A 24,563-nucleotide genomic window follows, 5' to 3' on the forward strand; every position below is an offset into this window, starting at 1 on the left:
AAAATAGCCCACCCTTTCCTATCCTGTGAGTGACGTAGGAGGCAACTAAGGGAGGGCGAGACATGGACAGCAGCGTCTCTTAAAACATGTCCAAAGCCTAACTACAATTGTCTGCCAAGCGTGGCAACTACTGAAAAAACCCCCCTAGGGGGAGGCATATGTTTAGTATTGGACAATTAAAGGCTGCTGTTTGTTTTTTTCTCTGCATAAGTTATGAAGGAAAGAAAAAAAAATACCGTTATGTTTTCGAAAACTTATATTTTCTTTATGGAATGTCTCGATTTTTTTTTAATATATTTTATTTTTTATATAATTTATCATAACAAATGTTCAATCACAAATACATTTGGAAATATTATGAACTAATTAAGTAACTTAATCGCTAAAATCACATTTCTAAGTTCGTATCGTATAAAAGGAATGGGTGTGATCACATTCAGAAAATAATTTCATTTTTACTATATGTAAATAAAAATGTAACAAAGCCAAAACTGTGTATTAAATGTGTCTATGCCTATATAACACATATCGAAACGAAAGCATTGCTTTTTCATTCATTTTTTTTTCCTATTCGGCTGGACTAATTGGGATGTAATTTTCACAGTATATAAAACTAAATATGGGTCAAATATGTCTTTAAGTTTTAAAAACTATCCCGCTTTTCACCCAAAGGGGTTTAAATTTTTACACATTTAAAGTAATTTTTTTGTCAAAGTACTGACTTAGATGGCGTAAAAAATAAAGTATGGAAAATGCTATACAAAAATTAATGGAAATAAAATATAAATAGATAGATAGAGGGTATATAATAAATGCGAACGGAGTCGCGAGCGTAGCTAATGTCGACCACAGATACGAAACGAAAAAAATATCAGTGTATCATCGGATATTTATTGGATTTCGTAGTATTACCTATCTACTGTGTATGGCTACGTATTGTATCACTTTAATTGTAATGCAATTTATTTATTCGAGTAAATACAATTTCATACATACATGTGAATATAAAGATGTATGGATGCTAATCATGTTTGTTAGATTTGAAATTTTTTAGTAATAAATTTACCATGTCTTTTACTATCACATAGGATAATTTTATCCTAATATTTGTGAACAAAATTATAGAAAAAGTTATATGTGCTTTACTTTTGTATTCAGTCTACATAGAATTTTTTTTTTCTATGTAATTTTATAATATAATCATATCTTATTAGAAAAAAAGACAAATTATAAAAACTATCGAGTACAGAAGGGAAAAAATGTTGGGACTCTTGATACGACACGACGAACTTATGAACATTATAATAGAAGGCAAGATAGAAGGAAGGAGGGGGAGAGGGAGACCGAGACAGTTACATCAGGCAGATCAAGGAAGGAGTTGGTGTCATGTCGTATCAACAGGTGAAGAGACTCGCTGAAAATCGTAGTGAGTGGCGAGAGCTCCACCGACAAGAGTGCAGCTCTTAAATAGGATAGATAGATAGATCGTATTAGATGCTAAGATACGAACAATTACATTGGACTAGATCTTATGTCTAACGCTTAAACTTTTTTGCTTAAACATTGTTAAGTACACTGTACAAACACAAATTGCACTATACTCTGTACATTGTAGCACAGTACGGGTGACAGGTCATTAAAGTCACGAAACAAATTATTAAAACATAATTTACGGCGTCAATACACTACCAATTGATAGTGAGAAAGTTCAGTAACATTATAAACTTAATAATTAACTTTTTAACTCCAAAAATCTCAACAGTACATTTACAGTAAAATGTCATCTGTCACCTGGCACATTGCTACAACGAACAGAATTTGAAACAAAACAGATTGTCTATGGATAGACTTTTGTTGCCGCGAATAAATTTAGGTTACCCTCAAGATATTAATAGAAATGTTTAAAAAATGTTTCATCTATAGCTTTAATTAAAGATGTCAGCACAGTGCAGTTTATAATTTTTTTATTTGCCTATAAATAAATTTTTAACGCGCTAAAGTCGTAGCCTTTGAAATAAAATGTAAGAGTTAATAAGTAACATTTGATATGTAAGTTACAAGTAGTGACAGATACGAATAGAGGTGTTTAGGAGATAGCGTGTAGAAATTTAACCTTAGACTGAAATATTGATAACCGTCATTTGTAGATATTAAAAACGCCATGTATATATAATTATTATGGACAAATTGACATGTCGTCCGCATTCCACTATGTGGAAATGAGTATCCATCTAAATATCCAGATGTGACCATACCTACACGTGTAAAATCTCATACGGCAATATTAACCTGTGATTTGTAAATCATACAAATGCAAAACTTAAGAATGCTTGATAAACTATTTTAACAATTGCGATACAAATATTTATAAGTAATTATTTAAATACAATTTTTCAATTTACAACTTAAAAACTAGGCATTATTGTTAAATAAATTACAAGTACAAATCGTCGAGTTTCACTGAGAGTGTATACAGATTACAGAACGTTGCGTTTGTTGTTGTTTTTTTTTTTGTTGCCATTTCCCATTTCCCGTTTGGAGGTTATCGTCGATCTCTTTCTCTCGTTCCCAGTGGAGCAGGATACTTATATAGTGAGTGTCGCATATTTTTCTCATATGTCGACTTCGTAGATTTTCCTCTTTTGTGGGAAATTAAATTTTTCTTTCTTTATTACCTCCTGTTTGAGTCTGAGGTACGTCTCTAGCCTGGATAATGAGTATTCCTGAAAAAAAAAAAAGAAACAAAATAATGGACAAGCAATTTTTTTTATATACACCGACGGGGCTTAGAATGGCTTAGAAAACTTAGAATGGCAAGCAAGCTGACAGCCCACCTGATTGAAAGTTGTAACCGTCGCCTATAGACATGAGCAGTACCATGGACATAACAGAGTACACTGTTCCGCCCATGATACCCCCCATGCGTTGCCATTCCTATAGACTCAGGTGTTATTTCTCTGTACCCAGTAAATTCACGCCATATCCCACCCTTCAAATCGAAACACAGTAGTATATCTGACTTACCCAATAGCCAAAAGGTATATTGCTCTTAGATGCGTTCACCATAGACCATAGACTCCAGAAGAGATGCGTGGCGAGCGCTAACGCGTCCACCTCAGACAGCAGCTGGTTCACATCGTCAATAGAGGGCGTCGTGTCCTTGGCGTCCGATAAGTTTGATTGGTAATGCTTCAGATATTCTTTAATGAAGATTTCCTGAAAAATTAATAAGACAATTTAGTGGATGTTGGCAGTATTATTTGGGTGAATCAACTAAAACAATATTACAGTTAAGTGGAGGGGGGTTATACCTAGTCAATTAGGTTTTTAGGGGAGGATAACTTAAATTATATCTTTATGGGCTATTGGTAAGAGGTTTAAGGGAATTTATTGAAATTATAGTATAATTTAATAGGAAGTATGCAGGGTTTTAAGTAGAATAATTAAGATTATGGTCCTCTTTGTGGGGTTTAAAAGGGATTTTATGAAATTTAGCATAATGGGGTTTGAAAATGCTTTAAGGGAGTTAACTAGCATTATAATAGTGATAAATTAGTTTGGATTGGTTGGGGTTTCTGGGAATCGTCTATGATTATGGGAGAGCTTGGCCCCTCACCAAAGTAGGAGCATTTAGAAATTAAAAATATGGGATAACGTAATGGGATGTTTGTATAATTATTTGACTAGGTCGTTATAATAAATACGAACTATTTTTTTTTAATTTAAATATAGCAACAGAATAAACAGCTATTTAAGACGAGATTATAAAAATATGATAATGCGTGTTTGTGATCATGTATTAAACGACTACGTATTATTTTTTCACAGGGTGTTCATATAATTATAGTAGATATATAAATACAATTATATATATAAAAAAAATATATTTAATTTTATATTACATCAACAGCCACAGTTTTTATTTTACATTACTACATAATAATGTATGTGATTTCGAAAAACATTATCACAATTCCTCTTTGTTATATCAACACCCCTGTATTTACTGTGCATTGCGCACATTTGATAAACAAATATGCGTCTGAGGGCTGAGTTTAATATTTGAATGCAGCATCAGATGTTGACTCATAAATGTATAAGCAATACTTTACTCATTAATCATAATTAGTTATGTTCATGAAGTGAAGCCAATAATAGTAAAAAAAAAAAAAAAATTATTTAGTCTCTTGATAAAATGTCAATAAAGTTATAAAAAAAAAAAATGTTTGTTCCATATTAGAATGACAAAAATAATGTACTTGATATCGAAATCACCGTTGAATTTTTTTTAAATTTAATTTTTCACTGTACTCATTTGAATTTGCTTATAATAATTTCGTCAAACATATCAGTAAATAAATAAGTAGTTATATATGCATAGTTTTACATACGACCTATTATTCACTTATTATGCAATAAAATACATAAAAAAAAAAAGATAAGTAAGTACTAATATGTTTGAAGAAATATAACAAGTATGTTATTGGTTTAACAGAACATAGGTTTCTTTTTATAAATATAAAAATATTTATAAATAAAATAATGCTAAATGAAATTCATTAAATATTCCAAATAACAATTATTTTAACTTAAAGTTTTTTTTTTTTTTTAAATAATGAACTGATAAACCAATAACAACCAACTATTTTTATTAAAAAATAAACAATTGAACTCTCATTGGCGTTATACTTTTATTCTTGACAGCGCCGCCATTTTGTACTTTACTCGCGTCATCTTAGCTTGGCATAGACAAAGGTATGCGTCCATTCAGCCACGTGGTCTATGGTCCCGCTAGAGCGTGACGCTGCGACTAAAAATCAAGCATAACACACACAAGCTGCGTAGTGGCAGTTTTTTATGGTAACCCCAAATTCCATCTTCATTCTTGACGTTTGATTTTGATTGTAGCAACATAATTCTATATGAAAAATATTTATATTACTTTATTTATTTATTTTTAGTTATGTCAGAGGTCAATTCGAATTATATTTCTGTTATAATATTAAAGGAAATATTGCTACAAACAATAAGTAATGATTTGGTCCAAATTTGAATGTTTTTATTAGAGAAAGCACTTTGAGTTAGTTGAGTAAAACCTCTTTTAAATGTATTTTATATAAACAGCGGATAGCTTTAGCACTCGGAAGGGAATGCCATTGAAATGCATTCCAACTAAAAGTGTAACAGATTGAAATAAAAATATAAATTTATTCACATTTTAAATTTCACAAGACTTTGTTGACTTTTAAAATTAAACCTTGCAGTAAACAAGATAAATATCATTTATTCTTGTTATTAATTTGAAAGACGTGCCATATTTATTTGTGTAAACGATTTAAAAGAGGTTTATAACTACCTATGATCAATGAGCTACGAACCTCAGGCTCGTATGCGGTACGCACATATTCCTTTACTCTGCAACTGTAAGAAAATGATGAAAGCGTGGACGAGCAATTTTGGAGGCTAATTGAAGAGAAAAATCTTTTATAAATACGCGTGATGAATGTGAGGAAGCGATAGAAAGTTTTTAATATAAAAAAAGATAGTGAAGGAACCTTACTAAAGGGTGGATGTTACTAAAACTTCCATAGTAATTCGAATTGGCATTTGTGTATATTATTGCAAATAATATATTAAAGAAAGGGTCAAACTATGTAGTTGTATAACGAATATATTGATGCATTAAAATAAAAGAGATTCCAAAATTAAAATACTCAACGCTGGCTGAAATGGTCGTAAAAATAAAGTCCGATTGCCATTGAAGAAAATAAAAGAAAAAGAGATTTCAATAATAGAATGTAAATTATTTTTTATTCATATAAATTGTAAACATTTACAATTGTAATTTTTTCTAATAATGATTCTATCGCCCATTTGGAAATTCTTTTGTTGCATTTTTCAAACAAAAACTGACATTTACAAGTTATAATACTTGTGCTAATACAAAATACCAAGTAGCACAGAATTTAAAAAAATATTAATTGTATCTATACCGGAAAAACTGTGTTCACTTGATCATAGACAATTCAAAATAAATATCTATGGTTTATGATAGACATTTAAAATATTCAAAACTCGCAAAGTTACTCGTCTCCGATAATGATTTTCTTACGCCTAAAGAGTATATTTGTAGGTTTATTTCTAAATTTAATTACAATAATAGTATGTACCGTATGTAACTGATTGGTATTATATTACCAACATCACCGGGAGAGGTTTAAATTGTAAAACTGGCAACATTAAATTTTATAAACACTTGATCTTGATACACAATTATTATTATATGATTTATTTTAGTAACAAAAAGTCAGTAAAGAATATTATGTTGCATGTAAAATTCAAACTATGTCAAATATTTTACGATTATTGTCAAATATTACGAGACCGATGGGAATAAAAAGTCACCTGTCCTTCTCTGTCACATAATAATCTGCATAAAAACCATAAAATTCTCCATAATTATCATAATTAATAGTCATTAAAGTGCTAAAAGGTTGATGGTGGCATACTTTCACATTTATTCATCGTGTTGGCATTAATTTTGACAGGTAAAACAAATGTTGCCAGTTTTAGGGTGTAAACTTCTAAATACGATTAACTTTCCAAAATGGCGGATACATTATCTCCCCAGACATTTATATTGTTATTAAGCATATTTTAATTATTCTGATACCTGACATTTAATAGGGTTTTCTGTCCCCTTCCCACAGACAAGTAGTAAATTCAGTAAATACATTATCGACAACGATACGCATATAAGAACAAGATACAGTATTTTATCGTCTCACTCTATTTTATGCATACGACAGCGAAAACGTATATACCGATGAATTAATTTACCGCTCGTTTAGGGGCACTGCCTAAGCAGTCTGTTTATAAATATTATTAACAAGTCGCCATTTTGAAAAACCATAATAATTAATGGTTTATTATGAAAGGTATAACGTGCGTATGGTAATTATTAGCATCAGACGTATATAGGGTGTCCCGTATTCATAATTCATAAGATGGGTTATCCCTTGAAGGCATATTTTGGCCTCTCCAGAGATGGTAAACAGTTTAAGTGAACTGTAAAGCGAGCTGTGGCAGCCATTACGGGTTACGTTCACCACAGAGCTTCTGATTTAGTGAAGAATATATTTTTATATTATAGTTATGTTCACGTTCTTGAGACATCTTTTTTGGGTTATTTATAATTAAGGTCTTCTATAACCTAATGCGACACATTTAGTAGTTAATTGTTTGGTTAAGTTTCATTAACCACTATTGGTGTCTGACAACAATACTACAGTCTGCGTATTAGTATGGGCACATTGCCACCCATCCATGTCATAACTGGATATTGTTTTACTTAACCCTGTTGATCGACTGACCAAGAAGTGCCAGTCAGCTTAGACTGAAAATATTGACGTCATAAAAACCTACCTATTCAAAAATAGAAAAAAGTAAAAAAAAATTTTTGAAAATGATCGTTTCCTTCGAACTTTTTTTTAACCTCTATGGTTAAAAAATGTAAATAAATTATATTTATATATGAAAAAGGAAAACTTGGAACATCACTCACCTTCTGCTCCAAAGTGGGGTAATTCTCCAGAACCTCATCATAAAATGGATACTCTGGATTATTGTAATCATACATCCACTCTTGGAAATGATTGGCTATATCGAACCCTCTGTAGTTATATGCACAGTACTCGAAGTCTATGAGCACCAGTTTAGGCTCCCCGCTATCCGACATGTGACTAATGATGCTGTCAGAAGTATTTTGGTCTTCGTACTGTGTCATTGTCTCGAAACTGGTCTTCGTATGGTTATTCTCTTTGTTGGATTTCGGTGAATCCGTATCGTACGTCTGAACGTATACAGAAACGTCCTCATCACCTGTAGATTGGACTACGTCTTCTAGAAGAAGGATGTTGCCTGCAAGAGGGAATAAGCGGTAACTTTTGGTGGCATACCAGTATTTGGCTCGTTTGATGATAAGTGGCTAATCATAGTCTAAAAAAAGGGAAGGAAAGAATTGTTAGTAGTGCGGATTATCAGTCCCATTGCTAGCAATTGCCCCTGTCAGGTCGACCTCCACATGCTCTCCCCTGAAAACCATAGTACCGAATCCCAGGTATATTCTTCACGATGGGCTGGCCTACCTTTTCATTCTCACCTGTCATCTCTCACGGTGCCCCGCCAGCGTATACCATTAGCGCAGACGGTGTTACAATTCCATTATCCTCCATTAAAAAGAATACAATGGGCTGCTTAAGATTAGGATGCCCTATTTAACTAAAGTCCTTCTCCATCTACTACTTTTATAGAGAAATAAATATAGAATAAAAATAAGACAGAAGCGTAATACCTTTTTGCATGTCATTATGACAGAACACGACCGGGGAGTCTATGGTAGCTATGAATTTCTTGAGCCATTCTATCTCTTTCTCATAGTCCACACTCTTCAACTTCTTGATTACTTGTTGTTCTTGTTCATTCTGAAAATAGGTAAAGTAGTTATGTAATGAAGTAGATATGTAAATTTATACCAGAGGGAGACTTTGTACAAAAGTCGATTGCTTGGGTACCTCTGTCCCATTCGTGTTTCTACCGTGAAGCAGTTGCGTTTACATGGCTGTGTTTCGGTTTAAAGGGTGGGATATGGCGTGAATTTACAGGGTACAGAGGAATAACATCTGAGTCCTCAGGAATGGCAACGCATGGGAGGGGTATCATGGGCGAAACAGCTGTCATGTCCATGATACTGCTCATGTCTATTGGCGACGGTTACCACTTTCCATCAGGTGGACAATCAGCTTGTTTGCCATTTACTCCATTATCACCCATTAAAAAAACCCTTTCTTTCCTGTAGATGTCGTAAAATGTGACTAAGGAAACTTAATGGTGATGAACTTCTTAAAACATCACCAAAGCCTAACTGCGGTTGGTAACCCGCCTGCTAAGCGTGGCAACTACTGGCAAAACCCCCCTTATGGGGGAGGCCCATGTTCACTAGTAGATAGTTACTGCTTGATATGATGATGATTAAGTAAATATAGGTGGATGAGCAAGGTGTGAGCAATATTCACACAACAACACTTTAATTTTATATTTTAATTTGCACTGTGGCAATACTGCCAAGAAGGAGGCTTATGTTTTTTTTTATACAACTTAGAATGGCAAACAAGCTGACGGCCCACCTGATGGAAAGTGGTAACCGTCGTCTATCAACATGCGCGGTTTCGCCCATGATAACCCCTCTGCGTTGCCATTCCTGAGGACTCAGGTGTTATTCTACTGTACCCTGTAAATTCACACAGCCATGCAAACACAACTGCTTCACGATGTTCAGCAGTGGACAGTTAAAGGGCTGATATAAAAAATAACCATACAAAAATAGATACTATGAGAGGGTAGCGCACACTAATGTAAAGTTTTCAGACCGTCTTAGTTATATGAAGGCCCCTGAAGCGGCTTAGACGACGGCTTTACGTAAATTCCGCAGTATGAAGTACGTAACAATAATTTTAAAAAAATAATAATAACTTTATTGCATAACCATGATTGTAACAAACTCAGCACTGGAAATTACAGTAAAAGTAGGCACGAATTCATTTGTACATTTGGATCAGTTCAAACATCTGCGTCTGAGCTAGGCTATAAAGCCTGTATCTCAGACAACAGCGCTCAACCCTCATTACATAGTATAATATTAGTTCAGCTAAATTTTTAGTGCTACATATAGAATGTTGATTTTATATAAAATATTTCAAACAAGATTATTTAAAATTCAGAGATGAAGACTGGAATTCGACTCTGAGACAAATATTCAGGGTCAAATATTCATTAAAATAGGTTTACAATTTGCAGAATTATTACGTAACATACACACAAAAACAGAAGGACACTATCCTTCATGAAGTTAGTTAAAGATAATTAATAAATTAAAGTATTAAGTTTAAGTAAATTATTTTTCATTTATATCAATAACCTAAATGGTAAGAATTTTACTTCACTACGGACATATGCCATGGGAACTAACTTTTCCGTGATTGGTGCTCGACAGTCTTTCCTCTCTGACAGTCTTCAGCCATTTCGCCATGGTTTTCCATAGCCAATTAGGCTCCTTTGATAGGGGCACGTCCATGGAATGTATGGCTGCCATTTTTTCAGCAATCTTCATTGAAATCGCCGGATCGGACAGCTCTTTAGATAGGAGTGGTCTGGCCTGAAATAAACAGGAATACATTAATATGAGAATAATTCAATTATAGTACATTACTGCAGCGGCCAGCAGCTGAGGCATTGATGGACGAACGTGTAAATGTGGGCCGAGGCGTAGCCAAGGCACACATACGTGAGTCCATCAATGCCTAGTTGTGGCAAGGCTTGTAAAGTACTTTTTTCAAACAATGCGCGGAAATCAAAAACACAATTTTACTTTTTAAGTTCAATGACGAATAGAGAACAATAATAAATTTTCACGCGCCATAATGTTCCCTTGTTTTTTTTTTTTTCAATAAACAGCTTTCTATTTGCAAGCCAGTTCGAAATTTAAATAAAACCTTGTATTAGTTACCTCCTTGGTAGCTATGTTTCGAAGTAAAAGGTCATTCCATTTTTAAATTACAGGACAGATATGAGTTTACATAGTAATTTATCTGGCCGCAAAACACGACAGATATGGATTTTCATACAACTTTTGCCGGCCGCTGCCCGTATGTATCTGGCCAGTACGGCAATATTTTTACTTAATATTTGTTTTATAATTTGACTATTATTACTTATATATACTTAATATCCTTAATGTTTTATTTTGTTAATTTTCTTAATTATACAATACCTGCTTGTACAACAGTTAGTCCATTACCCTAAGGTTGTCTTGAAAAGATTGCTCTCAGCAATAAGACCGCCTTACTGTACTTATACAATTGTATCGCTATGTTTGTAAATTGCCTTGCTTATTTCCTATATTGTATAATGCAAATGAAGTATACTCATTCATTCATACTAATACAAACGGAATGCATACATACAGGGATATACTCCTCAATCCTGCCGCCGGAGAAGACGCCGTGCAGCTTAGGCCCGAGCCGCCGCTCCGACAGCAGCGTGAATATGACCGACTCCGTCACTATCGCGTCCATCGCCCGCTCGCCGTGCACTTGTCCATATATCCTCAGCAGTACCTGTTCAAGTCATTGAACAAGAATAATTTTTATAATCAATTCTATGCAGGAAGAATATGGGCTGAGCCAACTTACAATTACTTAGAATAAATTGAATTTTTTTACGATTCTACTGCCCTATATAATACTAGCTGTAAGTCGTGACTCTGCCCGCCCGCGTGACTCAGTATATAAAGTACTCTATGAGCTAAATTAAATCAAAGGAATTGTTAGTAATGGGGTCTAATGAACTTGTTGCTAGCAATATACCCTATCAGGTCGACCTCCACGTTGTTCCCCCTGGAAACCATCGTGGTTAATTATAGTGCAATTCGTCACGATGGGCTAACTGACCTGCTTTCATCCTCATCTATCATCTCTCACTGGTGCCCCGCCGGTTTATACCGATAGCGCAGGCGGGGTTACCATTCCATTATCACCTTTACTTCTTTTACTAAGCTGAGTAGAATAAATAAAATATAAAGAATGTTGCTTATATAGAGCGTTCACTATACATACATACATATATAGATATATACATAGATAATTTTTACGAAAGCCGTTTATAAAATTAACTGCATTCCGAGGTATCTACCAAACATGAAAAAAAAAAAATCGAATCGATAATCTCCTCTTTTTTGAAGTCGGTTATAAAAAAACTCCACCCACCTTCTTAGGCTCCTCGATACTGAACGAGTTGGACCTGGCGAGGTTCTTCTTGGCCAGGCGGCTGGCCAGCGTCTCCGGCTCGCCGTCGGGCTCCGCGTCCGGGGAACTCTCGCGCCGCGTGTACCCGCCCAGCTTGCTCGCGTCGTCCGGCAGCGCTACGTAGTACAGGAAGTTGGACAGACCACCGCTGGAGAACAAAGGATGAAATTTATTAATATCTTTTTTTATACAACTCAGAATGGCAAACAAGCTGACGCCCCACCTGACCAGAAAGTGGTAACCGTCACCTATAGACATGAGCAGTACCATGGACATAACATAATATACTGTTTCGCCCATGATACCCCTCATGCGTTGCCATTCCTGAGGACTCAGGTGTTATTCCTCTGTACCCTGTAAATTCACTGCCATATCCCACCCTTCAAACCGAAACACAGCCATGCAAACACAACTGCTTCACGGTTGAAACACGAATAAGACAGAGGTACCCAAGCAATCGACTTTTGTACAGTCTCCCTCTGGTCCCCCTGTCTACCCCGCTTAGATTTACAGTCGTCATCATACTATTATATTTACAATTCGCGTATCAAACGCGCCGCACCGTTACCTTCGCGTATCGACGTCGAGTTTATCGTACTGTCTGTTTGTACAGTTGTTATCTGGTGTAATTTTCCTTTGTCCTATATTTAAGACGGAATAGACCGGTGTCGCACTCTGTGCACGAGGCGCAATGAAAATCGTATAACAAGTTTAAATCTAGCCGTTAACTTTATACCGGGAGAGTAAACAAGATTATAAGAAAATATATATATATATATATATATATATATATATATATATATATATATATATCTACTGCTGACTGTCTTGTCTTGTCCATAAGTGTAGTTTTGCCAGTGGTTGCCACGCTTGGCAAGCGGGTTAGCAACTACAGTTAGGCGTTTAGAGATTTATTTATTCACACTTTATTGTACTACTTTAAAAAAATAATAAATAGAATGTCTTTATAATATACATATGTTAATAAAAATATAGTATATTATATGAATCGCTTAGTGTTTCGATTTGAAGGGTGGTGATATGGCGTGAATTTACTGGGTACAGAGGAATAACACCTGAGTCCTCAGGAATAGCAACGCATGAGGGAGTATCATGAGCGAAACAGTATGTGTGTACTGTTATGTCCATGGTACTGCTCATGTCTATAGGCGGTTACCACTTTCCATCAGGTGGGCCGTCAGCTTGTATGCCATTCTAAGTTGTATATAAAAAAAAACTAAATTTTTCATATTCACAGAAAACATGTTTCTATTTTATTCTAGACCCTTTGGGAATTGAGGTATACGCGAGATTTAACTATAGTATTATAATAGTATGCGTGCATACCCGTCAGCATGTGTACAAAGACCCCCATATAATTCCATTACGTTTTTATAACAAAACCCTTATAGAAAAATCCAATCATTTTTTTTTATTGATACAAACAAGAAAAAGCCAATTTGCGACCAATATCATTGTTGAAATATCTTTCACGTAAAAACCAAGTAAAATTGAACTAAATAATGCGGACGAAAAAAAAGGGAATTGGATTTTTCTTCCTATGTTTTTTGATCTGCTCACCACAACACAATACGTGTGGGTTATGGCGCGAGTGATAAGCGGTAGCGTTTTTACACGACAGCTCACTCGCTAACACAACTAGTGGAGGCTTAGTACTAGAGTGTTAAACAGTAAAATGTTTTTATCTGACTAAAAATAGTAGCTTTTCAATTTAGTCCAATTGTATTTTTTGTCTGAACGTTAGAATATTGTATTTTCCTATTATGGTATGGTATATCGATTAGACTACTTTTTTCCTATTTTCTGTCTGTATGTTACTTCAATTGTGCATAGAATTTGATTATTTACTGCAAGGAGACTGTGTGCAATAGTTGTTTGATTGGATACCTCTATCCCATTCGTGTTTCTGCTGTGTAGCAGTTGTTTCGTTTTTTTTTTTTTGACGGGCGAAAATGGTATGGTAACCCCGCCTGCGCTAACGGGATACGCAACAGCACCAGTGAAGGGTGATAGATGAGAATGAAAACAGGCCAGTTAGCCCATCATGATGAATTCATCAGGAATTAACCATGATAGTTTCCAGGGGGAACCGCGAGGAGGTCGACCTGATTGGGTATATTGCTAGCAATGGGATTCTCAGTCTCCATCACTAACAATCCCTTTCCCCCAAGTTGTGTTTCGGTTTGAAAAGTGGATTATGGCAATGGAATTGCAGTGTACAGAGGCATAACACCTTAATCCTCAGGAATGTTAACGCATGAAGGGTATCATGGGCGACACAGTATATTTTGTTATATCACTATTTTTTTAAAAGGATTTACTTAAAATATTATTTTGTTAATTATGAAATATAAATGAAGGAACGATAGATTATTATTTATGTAAACAAATAATAATCCTATTAAAATCGTATTAAAAATATAATCAAAACCTTAATTGTCAATAAATAATCTCTAATAATGTTACGCAATAATATTATTTGTACACGAAAAGTACTTTAAATATCTTATCGCTCTCTACAATTGTGATAATTTTACTACGGCGTAACACCGAATTGATACAATTTATCCACAGAGGCGATAATCACATGATAATCGACCGCTTATGAGATCGCTATCGCCTATCGCCGAGGTCACACACAAAGCGAGCTAGCGACAAGGCCAGACATGTTTATTTACATTTTTTACTTGGTATTTGCGTATCTGTGACAAAACCGGATTATATAGTGGATTATTATTTTATAAACAAACTCACGTATAATACCACAGCCAATTTGCAATATGTCGCAGGCAGATAATAGAAAACACCTTGGTGGAAAATTTTCATACAAAAGACGTTCAAGTTATCCATTTTTATATTACTCAGAAATGGATTAAGTTAAATCCATTGAAATGTGGAGGTTAGATTATTGCAAACAATTTGACTTGTTTTTTTTTATACAACTTAGAATGGCAAACAAGCTGACGGCCCACCTGATGGAAAGTGGTAACCGTCGCCTATAGACATGAGCAGTAGCATGGACATAACAGAGTATACTGTTTCGCCCATAATACCCTCCATACGTTGCCATTCCTGAGGACTCAGGTATTTATTTCTCTGTACCCTGTAAATTCACTGCTATATTGCACCCTTCAAACCGAAACACAGCCATGCAAACACAACTGCTTCACGGTAGAAACACGAATGGGACAGAGGTACCCAAGCAAACGACTTTTGTACAAAGTCTCCCTCTGGTAAGCATACACAAATAAAGCTTATTTTGAATATTTTTTTTTTGTAATATATACGTGTATATTAGCTACATATCAAATGTATATGAATGCATTAAAATAAATAAATTTAAAGCAAATTTATATGTAACTATAAAAATGTATTTTTATAATGTAAAATTACGAAAGAGATTTATCAAGCACGAATGAATGGAGATGTCGGTAGGGGCTGCCCTACGCCGACGTATGTCGACCAAACAGGCGACGTGCTGAAGAAGGGCCAAAATAAAAGTACCCGTAACCGGCGTGCGTGTATGAAAAGATTGATGAATGTGGAGGAAGCGAAAGAGGTTTGTTTGAATCGAAGCATTTGGCGTTCCATTGTTTCTGCCTACCCTAATGGGAGACAGGCATGACAGATATGTATGTATGTATGTAGTGTAGAATTTTAATTTTAAATTAAATACTATATGAGCTAGTAATTATGTATGGTCTAAAATCGAATTTTGCATTACGCCTTTATGGTTTGGAGCACGCGACATCTACAAGCGAACGAGCCCCGGCTTCTACTTATACAAATTGAACAATTTATTTGGTTATCATCATCATCATCACCCGTCAAAAAAAAAACCTACAACCACAAAAGCCTCCGCCATAGACTAGGAACCGGGGCGTTCCTTATAGCAATTTACCATTGAGGAGATTTTACCAGTAGTTGCGATGCTTGGCAGGCAGGTTGGCAAGCATAGTTTGGGCTTTACGACGCTGTGATATATAAAACACCAGTTCCTCACCTAATTCGCCTGAACACCAGCTGTGAAGGGTCCACACTCTTCCAAGCACCGTGCAGGTAGTTCCTACAGATCCTACCGGCCACTTCCCTCATCTCCTCCTCATTCCCACACATCTGCAGTTTCTGGAACAGAGCAAGTTGTTTTTAACATCCGACATTAAGAGAGAGGTGTAATGAGTTTTTGAGATTGTTAGTAATGCCATCAGTACCATTGCTAGCAAGTCAAGTCGAGTTCTAGTAAGTATTGTGCTGAATTACAGGTGTATTTTAGTCAATTAGCTCATCGCGATGAATTTAACAAATAGTACCCAAGATAATTTTTAGGAGGAACCACATTGAGGTCAACTTGATTATATTGCTAGCAATGGAACTGTTGAGATTGTTGGGTACCTCTGTCTCATTCGTGTTTCAACCGTGAAGCAGCTGTGTTTGCATGGCTGTGTTTCGGTTTGAAGGGTGGTGATATGGCGTGAATTTACAGGGTACAGAGGAATAACACCTGAGTCCTCGGGTATGGCAACGCATGGGGGGTATCATGGGCGAAACAGTATACTCTGTTATGTCCATGGTACTGCTCATGTCTATAGGCGACGGTTACCATTTTCCATCAGGTGGGCCGTCAGCTTGTTTGCCATTCTATGTTGTATAAAAAAGAAAATCTAACAAAGTCTTTCCCCCTACAGGTAACGGTAGACATTTTCCATCAAGCGGACCGCGAGCTAATATGTCAAGCAAGCACGAAACAGTTACGGACTAAATATTTCATTTCGGCCGAGTGACAGAAATAAGAATGCCAATTTTTTCCGCAACGCAAACGTCATGCTGCAGGATACAATAGCATTTGTCGGAAAATATACGATTTACATAAATGAAGTTAGCTAGGGCAGCAGTCACATAGCCTCGGATGACAATGAGATTAGCTATCTTCTGCATAAAAATGATAATGGTATCCAACGCCTGCGTTATCGGCATATGCTGACGGGGCACCAGGCAGACGAGAGATTGGTTCCAGGGGGAACAGCGTGGCAGTCAACTTGATAGGGTATATTTGCAATCTCTTCCCATCCCCAAATATAGTGAACAATATATTGGGAGAGAAAGAATTGTCAGTAATAAGGATCAACAAACCCATTGCTAAAAATAAACCCAATCGGGTCATCCTTTCACGGTTTCCCCTGGAAATCATCATGATTGATTTATTACATTTGCGGCGACAGTCTAACTGACCTGCTTAATCCTCACCAATCATCCCTCAATAGTGTTCTGCCAGCATACACCCATAACGCAGGCGGGGTTATAATTCCATTATCATCCATTAAAAAAAACTCTTACATAAAATGGTAAGGTTACATAACCTTAACCCTTCATTGCATAATAGTGGAAATTTCCATCATAACATTGAATGCTCAAAAATTATTTAAAAGAACAAGTTCACTTTAAGTTGATCGTGTCTGGATACCTTTTTAATGTCCATTGCAGAAAAAAGAAACATAGCTGTCAAATTTCTTTTTTTAACCATTTTTCATTTAATTTTGAACATGAATTATATCACCTGAATTTGTTTCACCAATAAAAAAAATAATGCAAAGAAGGGTTAGAGACATATGTGAGGGAGAGGAGTGGGGAAGAAAAGGAAGGAGACAGTTGTAATTTTGTAAAGATAAAATACCTAGGTATCTAAAAATACCCAATTACTTTACATGCAAATACTATTTCACATAGATATCTATTGTTTACCAAATGAACGGTTTCCAACGATAACCGATGATCACTTATCAAATTATTTGTTTTCAAAAGGAAGTACATATTTGATACAATCTTAATAAACACATAATAAAAATATAACTAGACGATGTCTGTATATCAGAATATTTAAGGAAAATTAATATAACGAGTCTTAATAAACACTAAAACAATATTTTTAAGAACTTATTCCTATATGTTTGTTCCGGCATTACGCTAAAACGACTACACTTAAATGTGTTTTTGAAAGTTCTACTTTGTACAAAAGTCGTTTACTTGGATACCTCTGTCCCATTCGTGTTTCAACCGTGAAGCAGTTGTGTTTGCATGGCTGTGTTTCGGTTTGAAGGGTGGGCGATATGGCGTGAATTTACTGGGTACAGAGGAATAACACCTGAGTCCTCAGGAATGGCAACGAGTGGGAGAGTATCATAGGCGATACAGTATACTCTGTTATGTCCATGGTACTACTCATGTCTATAGGTGACGGTTACCACTTTCCATCAGGTGGGCCGTCAGCTTGTTTGCCATTCTAAGCTGTATAAAAAAAAAACTTAAAATCTGGTGTATCATTTTAATACTGCATTCAATAGTGATCTATTTCTCTCTCTTTCATTAGATTTCTCCTTTTAAAATCCAAGGTTATGAAGTTGATATTAAAAATAAGTTGCTAATATCTGTAGTAATCGTAACATACAATGGGTGGTTATTCTATCTACTGGGTGGTCATCCTACACCACGTTACCCTGTAAGAAAGGTTATCACTCGACCATTTACTTCCCAAATGCGTATCGATTAATGAATGATTTATCTATTATTTATGTATTATAACATGTTTATATGTTTATTTTCCTTATGTTTTCCTTAACTCTCTGTTTAAATCTAAAAGTAACTATTTTACTTCTTTTGTCTATGTGCAAAAAGAAAAAAAATGACAATCTAAGACAATTATTACTTTGTCAATGTTATTCGTAAAAGTTACGACTGAATGCAAAATAAACATAATGACCTAACATTTAGTTTAATAATAAAAAAAAACGACTCTCTCATCTGTGAGGAAACCAGGTATTTTGATTTAAAAACTTGAAACCACTAAATTGCTAAACCGATTTTGATGAAATTCCAACAGGAGTAATCTTAAAGTATATCCAGATAAAAAAAATTCTTATTTTACAAATTAGTTTATAAAAAAAAAAAACGGAGTTTAGAGGTAACAAACAAAAAAGCGACCGAAAAACCGAAAAGAGTATAGTCTGTCGTTTTTAAAAAAAAAAGTTGAAAAGAGTAAAATCTGCCCTTTTTCAAAAAAAGTTGAAGAGAGTACAATTTGTTATTTTTCAAACAAAGTATTAGCTATCAAAAGAAATCAACAAAACTGTTATAGGCCCATCCAATTTATTTGTGTAATCAATCAATTTTCCAATGTCTTTGGCGACCGTTTATCTAGATGTCCGTATTCTCGAGGCCATGCAAACACGGGCCGAGGAATTGCTGGGCTGTAATGGCTCGATATCGATTCAGTTCAAATGGACCTGAATTCCAGACAGACCATAGGAAGTCATTTATAGATATATCTATTGACAAGATTTTTTTTGACTAAACTATGTCAAAGATCTTTGTGTACAATGAAGGTAGTTTCGAAATTATTGACACCAGATGTCACCACTCTCACACGACTCGTAATCAATAACAATAAGCGTCACAAAAGTATCCCCAAGCCAGAATTATCTGCGCAGAATACTGGGGCACACCCTAGAACACCCAGATCCGAGTCAATTCAGAGAAGTTCGTTTCCTTCTTAAATTCTCAATTTTTACCTAAATTGGTCCCACCGAGAATGGTACCAATACTTCAATCAGGCACACGTCACAAAATCACACCATTGCGACACAGAGGTCTTTGTAATTATCTCTATTTCACTATTTTATTAATACTCATTAAAAAAAAAAAGAAAAAAAAAATCCTATGCCTATAACTTAATGTTCAAACGTAACCTCAACAGGGGGGAAAGGGATTGTTAGATAGAGACTGAGAATCCCATTGCTAGCAATATACCTAACCAGGTCGACCTCCTCGCGGTTCTCCCTGGAAACTATCATGATTAATTCATCATGATGGGCTAACTGGCCTGTTTTCATCCTCATCTATCACCCTTCACTGGTGCTCCGCCAGCGTATCCCGTCAGCGCAGGCGGGGTTACCATACCATTTTCACCCATCAAAAAAGAAAACATGACCTCAACTAATTGTTATTAATACGTAATGTGTATTAACTCTAATTCAGTCTCATTGGTTCTGAGATGGATGATCTCATAGGTGTAGGAGAGATTTCCTAGATGCCAACGACGAAGGACTGCCCTAGTGGCGAAATATACGGAAGGCCTATGTTTAGAAGTGGGGATCGTAATGATAGTGATAGGCACTGAGGTTGTAACTTGGTGCGGATGGGGGGGAAGGGATTATTAGTAATGCGGACTATTAGTCCCATTGCTAGCAATATGCCCCATGAGGTCGACCTTCACATGGTCCCCTTTGGAAACCATCGTGGTGAATTCCTGGTGTATTCATCATGATGGACTTTTCATTCTCACCTATCACCCCTCACTGGTGCCTCGCCAGTGTATCCCATTAGCGTAGGTGGGGTAACTATTCCATAATCATCAACTTAAAAAAAAAAACTTGGTGCCGATAGGTACAATTCCACTTTAGATATAGATAAAGCTGTGATATCTGGATGAGGTGCATAAAACTCCTATCATCAGTACCACTCGAAATCTATGTTACAGTATATGCCATTATGATAACATTCAGATAGATATGGGAGAGGTATGATAAGACTGTGCCAATTTGTATGAACAGACACTAATTTAGATTGAATGGAATGCACTGAGTCATTAACTTTCTATGAGGATTTAGAGTCTTAATGGAGGTCTACTGTAAATTGGAAAATCCAATGTTTAGGCTCATTAGATTTGGTAAGTTGGTGCACACTATCAAGTTATAAGTATTCCAATTATAAATAATAGTGAATATAATGAACACACACAATGTATTTTATTTATATTTTTTTTTATTATTTTTTTCTATGAAATTTCACAGATCACTTTTGGCCACAACAGAATATCAGTGTTTTGCTTTTTTTAGGGCAAAGCAATAAGCTTAGTTGTGACCATTTTGTGTTAGTGTCACACGCATGAAAGGAAAAAATTGTTACAAATTTTATGCATTTTCTTTTTTTTTTATTCTTTATTTTTTGTACATATATTTTTTTATCTTTTTACTGTGCATTTATGTCTATTGTTGTTTGTGTGCTGTAAGTAATGCAAATAAATTATCTATCTATCTAATTAGCATATTTAAAATTATTCCACCCCCCCCTTGGGGGAGGGGCCCAATTATAAAAGGTGCCCTCAGACATGTTTGTGAATCTTCACTTGAATTATGGTGTAGGTAATAGAGGATTCTAGGATGGGTACCACCCAGTCCTTCTTAAATATACCTATAGAATATTTTACTCTATAGCCAAAGGGAGATTTAATAGTTTAGTCATTTTTATTCAGAGTATTGAACCTTTTTGCATTTAAGTTCTATATTTATTATACAGGAAGATGTAGACGATGACCTCAACAAAGATTAATTTATTTAAAAAACCAAGGTTCTATCATATTCTTCAAATTTCAATGGCAGAGCTTGAGTAATGGGCAAATAATAAAGAATAACTCACAAACAAGCTGGTCGTGATGGATCATACATATTATGTCAAATAACTTACTAATGAATGTAGCAAATGTATGAGAAGCAATTTGTATATTTAGAATGTGTGAATATATTTTTTAACTTTACATTATTGTACCAATAATTTGGAACGGGCATAGAGTACAGAATATAATTTGTTTATTATAAAATATATGTGTCACGTTACACCAATTGCCTGGTCCTCAAGATAGAATAGTGTTATGAGGAACCAGGTGAACATCCAAACTTTAGATTTATTAAAGGTTGACATCTGAATTGGCCAGACTGAGAATCAAAACTGAAATCCAATTAGAACTAAAACTGAATCCAAAAAGAAGGTAAAGTCAAGATTTTTAGATTTCCAGTCAAAATTGTCTCAAAAGAATTTGCAATTAGGGGCACCTAAAAAATTATAATTCTATATTAAAGAAAAAAGGTAAAAAAAAAAAAAACTTTTGTTGAATACAAAGGCCCTATCAAAGAAAATAGCTTACCTAGTCTCTGACCAAGATTACCAGACAAACAAACTACTTGAGATATATCATAGACTAATAGATAGAACTACTAAACATTATATTACCAGGGGCAACCATAAAAATCCCAGAGGGGAAGGAATTGCTAATAATGAGGACTAGTAGCTGCATTACTAGCAATATCTCCTACCAGGTGAAACCCCTCGCAGTTCCCCTGGAAACCAATTGTGCTTAATTCCAGGTAAATTCATCATGATGGACTAACTGTCATTCACTGGTACTCTGCTAGCATATACTGTTCTTTTTTAATGGATGGCAATGGAATGGTAACCACGCCTATGCTAACGGTATACACGGGCGGGGCAACAGTGAGTAATAAGTAGGTGAGAAGAAAAGGCAGGACTGTTAGCCCATCATGACAAATACACCAGGAATTCAGCATGATAGTTTCCTGGGGAGGACCAAGTGGAGGTCAGCCTGACAGAGTATATTGCTGGCAATGGGACTAATAGTCTATATTACTAATAATCACCCCCCCCCCCCCCGAGTGTAAACTGTTACCATAGGCGGAGTTACCTAAAAATCCCTCAAAAATGCCTGTCAGGTTTAACCGATATAGAAAAATCCTTGACCGTAGTTTGGTTAATTTTCTACCAAAAATTCTAGAAATTCGAACAAAACCGAAGTCGAAAATTTCGTCAGATACTACTAGTAACTATGCAACTGTCAGTTATTATGAAAGAGTTTCACCTGCTGGCGGCTAGCCAACGTGTCTAATTATAGTTTTAATAATACTATCTACACGAGATACGTTGTAAAACGAAATCTAAGAAAGGAGTAGGAAAAAGTAACCTATATACCTCTTTATATAATTTTTACAATATATTTACTATAAATATTTAATAAGAATGGAATTTTAAGTATTTTTCTGTAGTAAGTAATAGTGCATAAAATATTTACAACGTAATTAAAAGACAAACTGCATATAAAATACAAGATTAGGTACGGAAAAGTACAAATTAATCAAAGCAGAATAATTAGATAAGTGTCTAATGATCGAGCGGAACTTACCCAGTAGCTATTCCTATTCATTTCTACAAAATTTTTGTAACTATTACGTGCTCTAATTAATAGATTTTTAATTGAAAAAGACATTAAAAAATAAAAAACAGTAATAGGGTTTAGACTCCAATAAGATTAATTATGACAATGACATTGACAGTTTTTTTCTTCATTCACAGTACAGATTATTGATCCATATTTGAAAAATGTTGCCCTATTAGGTAATATATCTCCAACTTTGTTCTATTATTAGAATATGAAAATGCCTATTTCAGAATCCGAGTACAAATATTTAAATACACGTATTATGTTGTTGAAATAATATAGAACTATATAAAGAGTAAGAAAGAATTTTTTTACTTTATTATAAATGTCCATTTCATTTTCACTTTTCATAAGTCGTGTATTGGAATATTTTTATAATGCTAAAATGCTCGAATTAAAATTAAATTAAATTTGTACGCTACAATTTATAAATAAATACTTAATAAATATAGATGCGTTGTTTTTGTTATTGTTCACTTAACAACGTAATATTAGACATAAGTATTTATTATAGCTAGTCGGTCAATTTGCATCTTCTTATTTTGCTAATGAACTATGAATTATTAGTAAGTGCAAATTATTACTTTACACCATTATTCGTGTTTTTATTACATATTAAAGTTAACTAAAATTAATGATTTAAGTTTTTTATTGTTATTATTTTTTATAATGATACAGATTAGAATAGGTACATTCATCAACTGATTCATCAGTGATTAAAATTTCATTTTATAGTTAGTTATCTGAACGAAGTACGTCACGGAGTGGTACGATAATACACGATGCAGAAAAAAATATTTTACAACAAAAACTTTCAAAAAATTAAGCACCGAAGACGTCACATGAAAATTTATATTACCTTGGCCATTTTAATTAAGTGTTCTCACTACTTTCAATAGAAATATATGTATTTTAACAATTGAGTTACAAAAATACACCGATGATTTATCACTAGACACACGACAGTACACGCAGACATAAAATTATGTACTGAGCATCAGAAATGTGAATGACGTAAAGAAATTCGATAGGGGCGGCGAATGGAATGATTCAATAAGTGGGAAAAGGATGGAACATACGACTATTTACGAATCGATACGGATTTGCACGAAAAGCAACCCTTGCCTTGTTCAACAAACATGTCAGGTATATATGTAATTGTATTGCAAATTTTTTGAGTTCTTCGAATACGTTGAAGTTCATTGGTTGGACAAGTACTTTTATGTAATATATTATATATTATATACTTAATAAAATATTGTTAAAATGAATAATATAAATATTGTAATTGTACAGCGATTGTCTACTTATTATTTATTGACCACATTGTAAATATAAAGTGTAAAAGACGGACTTAATATCATTAATTATAGCATACTTGCTAGTCTTTAAGAAAACTGTTATTGATCAGTACTGCATAAATTTAAAATTTAAATTTACTACTTAAACACGTATGTAAACAATGAATATATAGTTCTGATCTTCACTAGGTAGGTATACATAGTGTCAGTGAATTTTATTGTTTCGTAATTTTGTAAAGATAAAATACTTAGGTAGGCACGTAGTTAAACTGCCATATATTCTCGTTATGTTATTTTTTCTAAACTGATAATGTTGGAATT

General features: G+C 34.6%; 1 protein-coding gene across 5 annotated transcripts; it reads right to left on the reverse strand.

Moving 5' to 3' along the window:
- Nucleotides 1-238: 238 nt before the first annotated feature.
- On the reverse strand, nt 239-23,951 carry LOC113519317 (choline/ethanolamine kinase). Of its 5 annotated transcripts, none has more exons than XM_052902151.1 (9): nt 23,801-23,951; nt 15,886-16,007; nt 11,823-12,009; nt 11,022-11,174; nt 10,028-10,213; nt 8,354-8,483; nt 7,565-7,920; nt 3,025-3,216; nt 239-2,723 (listed from the first exon to the last, which is right to left on the reverse strand). In XM_052902151.1, exons 1-9 carry the CDS (start codon nt 23,807-23,809, stop codon nt 2,613-2,615), a joined length of 1,446 nt encoding a protein of 481 aa, XP_052758111.1. In that variant the 5' UTR covers nt 23,810-23,951; the 3' UTR covers nt 239-2,612. The 5 variants fall into 5 exon arrangements, 4 of the variants coding, with proteins under 4 accessions (XP_052758111.1, XP_052758112.1, XP_052758110.1 ...); XM_052902152.1 differs by having other exon boundaries at nt 15,886-15,998; nt 23,801-23,938; XM_052902150.1 differs by lacking the exon at nt 23,801-23,951 and adding an exon at nt 22,906-23,049.
- Nucleotides 23,952-24,563: the final 612 nt, after the last annotated feature.

The sequence above is a fragment of the Galleria mellonella genome, unplaced genomic scaffold (genome assembly GCF_026898425.1).
Source record: "Galleria mellonella isolate WM207_F2 unplaced genomic scaffold, CSIRO_AGI_GalMel_v1 utg87, whole genome shotgun sequence".
In the NCBI taxonomy this organism is placed as follows: Eukaryota; Metazoa; Arthropoda; class Insecta; order Lepidoptera; family Pyralidae; genus Galleria; species Galleria mellonella.